This window comes from Heterodontus francisci, chromosome 41 (genome assembly GCF_036365525.1).
Source record: "Heterodontus francisci isolate sHetFra1 chromosome 41, sHetFra1.hap1, whole genome shotgun sequence".
NCBI lineage: Eukaryota > Metazoa > Chordata > Chondrichthyes > Heterodontiformes > Heterodontidae > Heterodontus > Heterodontus francisci.
This window is the reverse complement of record NC_090411.1, coordinates 31,368,005-31,380,709: the sequence shown is the minus strand read 5'-3', so window position 1 is coordinate 31,380,709 and position 12,705 is coordinate 31,368,005. Positions and strand designations below refer to the sequence as shown.

The following is a 12,705-nucleotide window of genomic DNA, read 5'->3' as shown; positions in this document are numbered from 1 at the left end:
AGATAGGACAGATAGACAGAAATTATTCCTGCTGGTTGGGGAGTCTAGGACTAGGGAGCATAATCTAAAGATTAGAGCCAAACCTTTCAGGAGTGAAATTCGGAGTTTGGAACTCTCCTTCATAAACGGCAATTGAAGCTGGCTCAGTTGTAAATTTTAATTCTGAGATTGATAGATTTTGGTCAACCACAGCTGTTAAGGGATGTGGGGCAGTGGCAGGTATCTGGAGTTTGGTCGATCAGCCATGATCTCATTGAATGGCAGAACAGGCTCAAGGGGCTGAATGGCCTCCTCCTGTGGGTAATTGAGTCCCTTAGTGACGGGTAGGGCTGGAGTTTCCAGTCATTACAGGCAAATTTCACAGCAATAATTGAAATTTATTTTCTTTGAGCACCATTGTTTACTAGTTACAAAGATATTGAATATTGGGGAAGAAAAAAATGCTATTTGATTGGATGATTCTTCACCGTCAGTCAGATCTATTTGCTTTCCGATTGGCCGTGGGAAGGTGGACGACATGTTGAGCGACCAATGGCGGGAGTGCAGGGGGTAGGGCAGTTAGGAAGCAGGTGGTCATTGATGAAACATCCAGGTATGCGTCCAGAATTGGCGAGCCTAATGACGGGATTGGTCAATCCCAATGGGTAACAGGATAATCATAACCGCAGTTCGTTAATGTGACATTCAATCCCATCACAGCAATGGTAAATCGCGAAGTCAGTCCTGCCGCTCAATTGCCCAACAATTCCCCATGCAACCAACAGACTTTCATTGGACTCTTATTGGATTCCGAGGCTCGTGGCCCACCACAGAAAGACTTTGTGTTACTGCTGGTCGTACGTGGCCCAAATGGAGAAGGAAATACCTTGTTGAGCAGCACTTCCTCCTGGACTTTTTTGATGTTAGAGAGCTCCTGACTTAGTGTATTCTACGAGGCAAGGAGTTAAAAAAAGGGGGAGGAAAGAGACAGAAAGAGAAAGACAGACATTAGATTTCCTTAGCAGTCAGACAATGGAGCAGAGAGATTCATAAGTGCATAGCAGACAAAAACATTGCAGAAACTGCTTGCTGTTGCTCTTTCAGTGTGTGTATAAAAAGACGTACACGGATGCGAGTTCCCAACCATTCTAGCTTCATTGTATTAGATACTTCCCAGCAAGTGTACTCACAGAGCGTCCTTAGCACATGTCCCAAATCAGAAACTTTTAAAAAGTTACGACTAATTTGCAGGATTAAAATGGAAAAAAGCTCAATGTGGGACTAACTTGGACAGCTCCGTCAAAGAGCCGGGACAAGTGCGATGGGCCAAATGGCCTCCTTCTGTGCAGTAAGATTTTCTGTTAATCGTATTTCCCAACCAGCTGTAACTCAGTGGGTCACACTCTCACCTCAAGGTCAGAAGGTTGTGGGTTCAAGTTCCACTCCAGAGACCTGAGCACAAAATCCAGTCCTGAGAGAGCACGCCACTGTCAGAGGTGCCATCTTTCAGATGAGATATTAAAACAAGCCCGTTTGCCCTCTCAGGTGGATGTAAAAGATCCCATGGCACTATTTTGAAGAGGAGCAGGGGAGTTCTCCCTGGTGTCCTGGGCAAATACTTATCCCAAAACCAACATCACTGAAACAGATTATCTGGTCATTTATCACATTGCTGTTTGTGGGAGCTTGCTGTGCACAAATTGGCTGCTGCGTTTCCTGCATTACAATAGTGAGTCAACTTCTAAAAGAGTATTTCATTGGCTGTGAACCAGTTTGGGATATGCGGAGGTCGTGAAGGGCGCTATATAAATGCAATCTTTGTTTTACTCAGGAATGCATTTGACCAGACTACTTGCTTGGATTTGTGTTGCATTGTTGGAGTTACATAAACGATCCTGAACACACAACTGGAACAATCAGCAATATTCCTGTTCAATGAGTTTTGCTCTTGTGCACATCCTGGAAGTGTGGGGTAGGAATTAATGTACAAATTGCAACTCTGTGCTAAGCAGACATGTAGCACAGCAGAGTGCTCTATACCTTGGCAATGAGACTGCAGCATGGCAGAGTGAAAGGAACAATCGGAAATGTTGTGTAGTGACGTACAACACAGAGACCTCAAATGTAATAAAGCAGCGAGAGGTACCAGACCCCACTCGCTCTCTACCCACACTCCCCCCGCAACCCCAGCCACACTGGCAGGTTTCCAGCGAGCATGATCCTCACCTTCTCTTCCAGTGCAGCCATCCTCTCCTTAAGGTGGAGCTGTAGCCGCTCATTGGATTCGGAAAGGAGTTTGTCGACAGTTTCTGACAGACGTTTGTTATGTTCGTCATTCATCTTCTCCCTCTGCCGAGCCTGGGTGCAATAAAGACACTTTTGAAACTGAAAGGCTAGACGGGTCCTGAAGCACTGTGGCAGACTTCAATGTATGGGGGAGGGGGACGGAGCGCAACGAATCACTATCAGCATCTCCAGGCCAGTGGAGAATAAAATCCGCCAGGGTTCCGTCTGGAACGTCCGAATGTGTACATGTGTCGGAAGACGGCAGGATTAGACCCCCCTTGTGATGTCCCCATTCTTTTATGCTCCCCGCAGCTTGTTGCTGCTCGGGCCTAGACATTTCATTCCTCAGGCCCATTTAACACCAATGGGCGACTGTTGGGAGATTGGATTGTCCCGGTCACAATGTTTAGGGTTTAGGTTCACCCCTTGGGGGAATGGGAGGGGACGTTTGGGGGGGCGGTGATATTCGAAGATCGCAAACCTCCTGTGGAGCATCACTAGCAGCAAGTGCGAGTTCGCAACAGAAACTCACCATGAATCAATCCCCCCACAGAACTCATAATAACCAGATGTACAGACTGCGTATAGCAGAGGTTCTTGCCTGCAATTATATTAAAACAGTGTATATAATTTGCAATTTTTTGAGAAGGAATATTTGAGCCTGTAAGTAAATTTTTGACAGATTTTTTTTTTAAATAAAAAGGGAAAAAAACTATGATTTTAACACCAGAATATATCTCTCAGTGAGAGTGGATTTCTAGCAAATGTCAAACTCCAGTGGTCGTACAGAGTTACCATCTCTGATTATAAGAGGAGTAAAATTCAGCCATGTGTACTTCTACTTATATTTAAAGGAATTTTATTTGGAAATTTAAGTGCGGGCAGAATTAAATCATCAATTTAATCTAAAACAAAAAGCAAAAAGTACTCTTCAACGTGATCCCAAACGCTTAGAATCTGCAGTTTAGAACTTGTATTTGTTTTAACCGAGGTGTTAGTGAGTCCACGATATTCACAAGTGTTTGAGTTTCTTTTACTCTCTCGCGTGACATCTCAGTTTATCAGGGGTAAAGGATTCCCATTTGGGATATTCGGATACTTTACCCGCTGCAGCTCCTGATTCTTCTCCTCCAGCTCGGTTTCCAGCTGGCACAGCCTTTCTTCGATGTTCCCGTGCCTTTCCTCAGCCTGTGATGGAGGGGGTTCTGGGTTAGTCTGGTCCAATCACACACAGTCAGGTCGAGGCACAGAGGGCACAGGCTCGGTTACCAGCACTGCCCACCCCCCCCCAGTGCAAGCAACTGGCGCACCCCACCCCACCCTCGGTTGCGGCTCAGCGAGTAGCACTCTCGCCTCCGAGTTGGAACGTCGCGAGTTTGAGTCCCACGTCAGAGACCTGAGCACATAATCCAAGCTGACACTCCCAGTGCAGCACTGAGGGAGTGCTGTGCTGTCAGAGGAACCGTCATGCAGGCGAGATATTAATCCTGCCTGACGGCTCGGGTGGATGTAAAAGATCCTGCGGCACTAGTTCAAAGAACAGGAGAAATCGCTCCGGTGTACTGGACCAATATTTGGTCCTCAACCAATATCAATAAAACTGATCACTTTCTCATTGCTATTTGTGAGATTTTGCGGTGCACAGATTGGCTACCACATTTCCTATACTACAACAGTGACCACACTTCAAAAGTACTTCAACGGCCGGAAAGCGCTTTGGGACATCCTAAGGTGGTGAAAGGCACGATAGAAATGAAAGACTTACTGCACCGAGCGTAGAGCTTGCAGTGACCCAAGAAGGAGCCAAACCTTTCGGCCCCCAGCGCACGCACACTACCTTGTTCAGAGCAGCCACTCGCTGGGCCAGCTCGGCCTCCACCTCCGGGAGAGTCTCTGCCTTCCTCATCGTCTGTTGCAGCTTCTGTTTGGAGGAATCCAACCATTCCTGGAGCTGCCGGTTCTTCTCCTCGCTCTGAAAGGGCAACACATTTCCGGTGACTCGGCGGCATTGCACGGCGAGGCTCACTCTTACCGCGGCAGCCTGAGAGCACTGCTGCTCTCTTTCATACAGGTGGGATCCTGGGCTTTATACATAGAGTACAAGAGCAAGGAAGTTGTGCTAAACATTTATAAATACTGGTTGGGCCTCAGCTGGAGTATTGTGGCCAATTTCTTTTTCAAACACAGTGAGTTGTTGTGATCTGGAACGCGCTGCCTGAAAGGGCGGTGGAAGCAGATTCAATAGTAAATTTCAAAATGGAGTTGGATAAACTCTTGAAGGGGAGAAATCTGCAAGGCTGTGGGAAAAAGAGCAACATGAGTGCGACTAATTGGATAGGTCTTTCAAGGAGCCGGCACAGGCATGATGGGTCAAATGGCCTCCTTCTGTGCTGTACGATGCTACAAGCTCGCGAGGGGCACAAGCCTTCAACATGAAAAAGACTGCCTCGCCCACAGAGCGAGAAGCAGATCAACGTTTGCTTTCTGCTGCGATCTGATTTCCCGGCTGAACTCTAGATGATCCGTAACCTAAACCTACACATGCACTGGCTGCTTCACGCTCTGAATAACTCAACAGGACCGCGCACAGGTCACACGTAACACCACACGCAGTCGGCCACTTGTTTTCTGTCCAAACTGGTACCATGAACTTTCTGATCTTACCATTCGGCAGCAGATCAAGAAACTACAAGTTCATTACATATTCTACTTATCTACTGACCATTTTAATTGCTCTAAGCCCATTACCTTTTGGGAATGGATCCAACAGCTGGGTAATTTACTGATAACCAATATGGAACACGGCCAGTAACTCCATTAACTAATAGTTGGGGAGTCACCACACAGAAGCTAAACTAAAAGACCAAAATGACTGAATGCTAGAATCTGGCCACGTGGTTTAACATCAAGGCCTTGGAGAGGGTGCAGAGATTTACCAGAATGGGTACCAGAGAATGTAGGATTTCAGTTACATGGACTGACTAGAGATGATGGGGTTCTCCTCCTTAGAGCACAGAAAGTTTAGGGGAAGGTTTATAGAGGTGTTCAAAAGGATGAGGGGTTTTAATCGAGTAAATAAGGAGAAACTGTTTCCACTGGCAAGAGGATCGGTAACCAGAGGACACAGATTTAAGATAACTGGTGATGGAACCAGAGGGGAGAGGACGATTTTTTTTTTTTAACGTAGCGAGTTCTGATTTGACCTTCACCACTTAAAAAAAAACAGGGATGCACCCCACTGTAGTCCCCTAAATGCCCCATGGACAGCAGGCCCGCAGCACTGACTCCCTCGCACACGATGTGGAATCTTACTCAGGATCGCTTTGTCCTAACTCTCGGTGTCTCCTGTTTGCTCATCAGCTACTGCCAAGATCGTCCTGTTAGGTGACATCATCTCTTTTTAAATAAAAATACGTTTTTTCTCCCCCCCCATTATTTCTGGTCCATCGGCATCAAATATGTTACCGTCAAGTTCACTTTTCAAGGTGGCAGTGTTGTATGATTGCCTTTAAGAGTGATGTCCCTTTAAGATCTTAGTATGCTAATGAGCCAAGTACCAGGATATCACCACCGCTGGAGAGGCCATGGAGGAACTGATAGAGGGGGTGGGGGAGGCTCTCAGCAGGCACCCCCCCACCCCCCCTTCCCAATGCCGGGTCACGTGTTCAGGCACTAAGTGCCTCTTAACGAGGCCCCTCTACACCTCCCCATCCCTGCCACCGAGGCAGTAAGTGTTCTGATGAAGGGTCACTGACCTGAAACGTTAACTCTGCTTCTCTCTCCACAGATGCTGCCGGACCTGCCGAGCTTTTCCAGCATTTCTTGTTTTTATTGCAGGATTTCCAGCATCTGCAGTATTTTGCTTTTATATTATTGAGGTAATAAAGCAACCCGCACGGTTTTACCTGCGGCAATGGGACCGCCCGCTGCTTGACTCACTGTGGTGGCGGGTTGAGGCCCTTAATATAAATGGGTGGTTGATGGTCGGCACAGACTCGGTGGGCCGAAGGGCCTGTTTCAGTGCTGTATCTCTAAACTAAAACTAAACTTAATTGGGCATTAATTGCCCAATTTCGGGTCTCCATTGGCGGCGGGTCGGGAAGGTCGTCCACGGGGCTTCCCGCCCAGGACTTAATTTTGGCGGAGGAGGGAAAGTAGCAGGGATCCCACCCCCGCCCTCGGCCACCATCCCACCCAATTATATGCTCTCCCCACCTCCAAACCCACCTTGGGGGAAGAGCATAAAATTCCACCCCCCCCCACCTTGATGTTAAGAGAAAACAAGAACACTTACCTGCTTGAGGAGGGATTCTTTGCTGGCCAACTCGTTCTCCAGTTTATCATTAGCATCGTGAAGTGACGTAGCTTCACGCTGTGCACTGAGGTAGCGTTTCTCCAGTGTCGTTATTCTCTCTTCCATATCTTCTCTTTGTGCTAAGGCCTATATAGGGAAAATGATGAATGACCGTACATAAAGAGGTGTGGAATGGTCCCCATCTCCAATATACATGGGTACAACATCTTAAACAGCAACAACAACAAACTGCACTTATATAGTGCCTTTAAAAGGTAGTAAAAATATCCCTGTGCTTCACAGGAGCATTATTATTTAAAAAATTGACACTGAGCCACATAAGGAGATAGTTAGGACTGGTGACCGAAGGCTTTGGTCAAAGAGGTAGATTTTAAGCAGTGTTTTTAAAGGAGCAGTTTAGGGAGGGAATTCCAGAGTTTAGGGCCCAGTCAGCTGAAGGCATGCCACCAGGGGTGGGGTGGAGATCGGGAATGCACAATGCAGGGCATGGGAACACCACTACCTGCAGGTTCTCCTCCAAGTCACTGACTCGGAAATATAGCACTGTTCTTTCACAGTCACTGGGTCAAAATCCTGGAACGCTCCACCGAACAGCACAGTGGGTGTAACTACACCACAGACTGCAGAGGGTCAAGAAGTCGGCTCACCACCACCTTCGAAGGAAATTAGGAGATGGGCAAAAAAAATGCTGGCCTTCCCAGCGACACCGATATCCCAGGAACAAATAAAAAAGCCAGAATTGGAGGAGTGCAGAGATCTTGCAGGATTGTAGGGTTGGTGGAGGTTACAGAGATAGGGAGGGGCCCAGGCCAATGAGAGGCTTGAAAATAAGGATGAGAAGTTACCGGACAGAAGTTTTAGCAAGGGCACACAAAAGTCCCCAACTTTACAGTGTAAGCTTTGGCTCAGTGGGTAGCACTCTTGCCTCGGAGTCAGAAGTCTATGGGTTCAAGTCCCACTCTAGCGACTTGAACACATAATCTAGGCCGATACTCCGAGGGAGTGCTGCACTGTCGGATGAAAGGTTAAACCAGGGCCCCGTCTGTCCTCTCAGGTAGGCATCAAAGATCCCACGGCCACTATTTCGTAGAAGACCGGCGGACGTCTCCTCAACTAACATCACTAAAACAGGATTATCTGTTCATTATCTCACTGCTGCTTGTGGAATCTTGCTGTGCGCTAATTGGTTGCCACATTTCCTATAACACAACAGCGATCACACTTCAAAAAGTACTTCATTGGCTGCAAAGCACTTTGAAACATCCGGAGGTGGAGCAGAAATGCAAATTTACAAAGTGGAGCTTCGAGTGAAAGAACCGTGCTCATCCAAGAGGGAGCAGAACCAGTGAGGGCCTGAGCAGCCAACAGCCTCGTTCCCCCCAACCAAGGAAAGACCACCATCTTCAAAGCACAAGTAACAACTGATTTTCCTATTCTCCTGCCTCAGAGAAATTCCAGCAGGGAGCGGTCATGAGTCAAACATGGAGCGGACGAACAGGAACGTCAATCCATTATTTTTCATCCACCTCCAAAAATCAAAACACGTTTCTCTCCAGTTCTGTCCGCACTCAAATGGGTAAACAGAGTTGCCACTGCATTAGCAGGGAAACCATAGTAAAATCAATAGCCTACAAACTACTGCTGATGTTGGCAGGCCAATGCATAATGAGTTCATATGACATTCCTTTACACAACGTTTTGAGGGAGCCGTTAAAATATGCTGTTTCCATTAAAATAGCAAACAAAGGAACTGCCATATGAAGCCATTATCATTAACACTCCTTTCTAGGCTATTACCTCAACTATGGTCTCTTGCTAACTGATGTGTCAAAATGACCAACACACAAAAGGGCAGCCATTTATTTAACCAATGTGTTAGGACGCCAACATTCAGCCTCAAAAAGTGGCCACCTCTCACTGGACCATTAATATTCGGAGCACAATTCGTCATTAAGCACAGGAACGTGCAATATTCCCATGGCTAGTTACATTCAGTTCTGGGTACTGCCTGTGCAGAGTTTGCAAGTCCTCCCTGTGACTGCGTGGGTTTCCACCGGGTGCTCCGGTTTCCTCCCACAGCCAAAGACTTGCAGGTTGATAGGTAAATTGGCCATTGTAAATTGCCCCTAGTATAGGTAGGTGGTAGGAGAATGGTGGGGATGTGGTAGTTGTTGGTCAGCACAGACTAGGTGGGCCGAAGGGCCTGTTTCAGTGCTGTATCTCTAAAAACTAAAAAAAAAAAATTTCACCAGATTTCAGGTTCTGCCCAGTCTCACCTCTTTCAAATCCCGCTGGAGCTTGGCGTTCACCTCCTCCGACTTGATCAGATCTTTCCGCGCCGTGCTCAGCTCTTCCTCGACCTCGGCCACCTTCCGGCAAAGTGTGGCCAGGCGCTCCTTCATCTGTAGTAGCTCTGTGCTCTGCCTCTCAATCAGGTCGTGACACTCGGAATCACCGTCTCCAGTTAGCGCTGTTCCATTCATCAGTCTCTGCGATCAAGGGAAGGACAAAGGGGACTCTATTAACTGTCCATTTACACCTATCCCCACATCACACCCCCATGAAAACTCAGCACAGCCTTTACACAGGTGCATGCGTCAGATAGTCATTGCTGGCTTGACATTCTAAATCAAAGCCAATGTTCACCATTATTTTATTTTATTCATTCATGGGATGTGGGCGTCACTGGTCAGGCCAGCATTTATTGCCCATCCCTAATTGCCCTTGAGAAGGTGGTGGTGAGCTGCCTTCTTCAACCGCTGCAGTCCATGTGGGGTAGGTACACCCACAGTGCTGTTAGGAAGGGAGTTCCAGGATTTTGACCCAACGACAGTGAAGGAACGGCGATATAGTTCCAAGTCAGGATGGTGTGTGGCTTGGAGGGGAACTTGCAGGTGGTGGTGTTCCCATGTATTCGCTGCCCTTGTCCTTCTGGGTTTGGAAGGTGCTATCGAATGAGTCTTGGTGCTTGCTGCAGTGCATCTTGTAGATGGTACACACTGCTGCCACTGTGCATCGGTGGTGGAGGGAGTGAATGTTTGTCGATGGGGTGCCAATCAAGAGGGCTGCTTTGTCCCTGATGGTGTTGAGCTTCTTGAGTGTTGTTGGAGCTGCACCTATCCAGGCAAGTGGAGAGTATTCCATCACACTCCTGACTTGTGCCTTGCAGATGGTGGACAGGCTTGGGGGAGTCAGGAGGGGAGTTACTCGCCACAGAATTCCCAGCCACTGACTTGTGTTTGTGGCCACAGAATTTATGCGGCTGTTTAGTTTCTGGTCAATGGTAACCCCCAGGATGTTGACAGCGGGGGATTCAGCGATGGTAATGCCATTGAATGTCAAGGGGAGGTGGTCAGATTCTCTCTTATTGGAGATGGTCATTGCCTGGCACTTATGTGGCACGAATGTTACTTGCCACTTATCAACCCAAGCCTGAATGTTGTCCAGGTCTTACTGCATATGTGACTGGTTACCTGCTCTGGATGAGAAGGCTGGCTGGCAGACAGCATTGGTCAGGAAACTGCAGCCACTGATTCATCATCCATTTAAACTGATAGGTGAGAAAATCAGGACAATTAATCCCTCAGCTTCACAACTGCTTTCTGTCATTCAGCCAATTTATAATTTGGATCGCTGGCTTATGGCGACGGAGTCAAATTCAGATTTTAACAAGTGGAATATTTTTCCATGACTTTTATGGGAATTTTGAGGGAAGGGTTTGCCATTCTGCCTTCTTGTCCTGTCTTTTGCCGTGAAAACCCGCAGTATGGAGAGTACCCATTCAAGCCTCGCCAGAACTGGTGATCTGGACTCCCACTATGAGGGCGGGGATAATTTCAAGTGTGCATTTTAGCTCAGATCCGGATGGATGGGATAGAATTTCTTCCCGCACAGCGCTCTGCTTTTGAAGGATGGACCACTTACGTCCTGGGCTGTTGTTTCCAGCTCTTCTTCCAGAATCGAGACTCTTTCCAGTGCCACCCGCAGCCTCTCCCGTACCTGCCACACAAATAGAAAAGAATGAACTTGGTGCCTTCATTAACCCAACGAGCGAGAGCGCAAAAGTGCAGAGAGACCTGGTCGAATAATTCAGACAATGTGGTTTTACAAATAGAAGAACAAGAGTAAATAAAAGCAAGGAAGTTATTCTAAACCTTTATAAACCACTGATGAGGCCTCAGTTGGAGTAATTGTGTCTAACTCCAAGCAGTGCACTTTAGGAAGGATGTCAAGAGCTTGGAGAAGGTGCAGAGGAGATTTACCAGAATGATACCAGCGATGAGGGCCTTCAGCTACGAGAGGAACAAGAGAATTGGGGATTGTTCTCGTTAAGGCAGAGAAGGCTAAGGAGAGACTTAATAAAGCTGTTCAAAATTATGAAAGGTTTTTATAGAGTAGACAGAGACAAACTCTTTCCATTGGCAGGAGGGTCAGTAACTAAAGGACACAGATTTAAGATAATTGGCAAAACAGAAGGGAGATAAGGAGAATTTATTTTAAGCAGCCAGTAATGATGATCTGAAATGCAATACATGAAAGTGGGTGGAAGCAACTGCAGTGGTAACTTTTAAAAGGGATCAATACTTGAAAAAGAAAAATTTGCAGGGTCATGGAGAAAGTGAGGGGGAATGGGATTAATTGGAATAAGCTCTTCAAAAGAGCCAGCACAGGCATGATGGGCTGAATGGCCTCCTTCTGTATCGTTCTATGACACCCGCCCCTCAGTGTGTTCACAAAGACAGCCCACCATTTATTACACCGCCAGGGCCAGAAACAAAAGACTGGAACCGCGGAGCTGACACCTTTTCATCCAAAGCTTTATGGTGTTCGAAGAGTGACTTCAAGGCTTTGAGCACTTCCACCTCGCTGGAGACACCAGCGGGAGATTGCGCTTGACGTTTCACCACCGTCATCCTCAGGGAACGCTCGTGACGCGACACCAAACACTCCAAGTGTTCCAACAGCAGCTGCAGAGAACAACAGCAACAACTTGCATTTATATCGGCACGGCCAGCCTTAGCATTGAGTACAGCTTTAGATCACAACCACTGCTGCCATTTTCTTAGGTAGCGGCTGATGGTAATGATTCTGCTATTGCCACTGACGACCACTCTGGACCAATCTATTCTTGCTTCACTAGTCCCATTACCATCTCTGTTTTTCCTTGCACCATCATCCCTTTCGTCCATTAATCTCTCCTGCCTTCCCTTTTGTTCTTCCCTCCTCCACCCTTTCCCTGTACTTGGTTAAAAACTGTTACATCTCTAACATCCTTCAGTTCTGATGAAAGGTCAGCGACCTGAAATGTTGACTGTTTCTCTCTCCACTGATGCTGTCAGACCTTCTGCGTTCTTATTGCATTTATAAAGTGCCTCTAACATAGTAAAACATCCCAAAGCACTTCGCAGGAGCAATAGCGAACAAAGGTTTCTCACCGAGACACATTAGGACGTGACTAAAATCTTGGATAAACAGGTAGGAGTAGCAGCGAGATTTAGGCAGGGAATTTCGGAGTTTAGAGCCTCGGCAGCTGAAGGCACGGCTGCCAATAGTGCAACGATGAAAAGCAGGGATGTGCAGGAGGCTGAAATTGGAGGAGGGCAGAGATCTTGGAAGGTTGTAGGGCTGGAGGAGATTACAATGATAGGGAGAAAGGCGATTTGAAAACAAGGTTGAGAATTTGAAAATCATGGTGCTGCCAGACCGATGGCACAGGGATGACAAGCAAATTAAAATCAGAAAAAAAACGGAACGGTCACTTGTTTTCTCACTGAATGGGGAGGGGTGTGTTGGACGGTGTAGTATTCAGAAACCCTAACCTTTCACCTTTAGAATCTGACTTTAACCAGAGGAGAGGGACTGGAGGTTTTTTTTCAATTGGAAGACAGGATGGAAACTTGGTTTTCATTCGGGTTCTGCTCCTAGAGAACTATAAAAATGCACATGGTTCACATACCCCCTCTACAAACAACTACATGCATTTATATAGCGCCTTTAACAGATCAAGGCACTTCATAGCAGCATTGTTAAAAAAAATTAGTATGACACTGAACCATATAAGGAGATATTAGGTCAGATGACCAAAAGCTTGGTCAAAGAGGTAGGTTTTAAGGAGTGTCTTAAAA

At 46.9% G+C, this 12,705-nt stretch overlaps 1 protein-coding gene across 7 annotated transcripts in view; it reads right to left on the bottom strand.

Moving 5' to 3' along the window:
• ppfia3 (PTPRF interacting protein alpha 3) overlaps window positions 1–12,705 on the bottom strand; it is a 105,248-nt gene that overhangs the window by 38,854 nt on the left and 53,689 nt on the right. For 4 of the 7 annotated variants that reach the window (XM_068019709.1, XM_068019711.1, XM_068019710.1 and 1 more), the window contains exons 4-11: window positions 11,383–11,547; window positions 10,505–10,579; window positions 8,857–9,069; window positions 6,560–6,706; window positions 4,031–4,237; window positions 3,370–3,453; window positions 2,206–2,337; window positions 866–928 (exon numbers count right to left, since the gene is read on the bottom strand). In XM_068019709.1, coding sequence (XP_067875810.1) covers window positions 866–928; window positions 2,206–2,337; window positions 3,370–3,453; window positions 4,031–4,237; window positions 6,560–6,706; window positions 8,857–9,069; window positions 10,505–10,579; window positions 11,383–11,547 — 1,086 coding nt within the window. The remainder of the gene's footprint in view (window positions 1–865; window positions 929–2,205; window positions 2,338–3,369; window positions 3,454–4,030; window positions 4,238–6,559; window positions 6,707–8,856; window positions 9,070–10,504; window positions 10,580–11,382; window positions 11,548–12,705) is intronic. The other 3 variants (XM_068019712.1, XM_068019714.1, XM_068019715.1) reach the window with 2 other exon arrangements.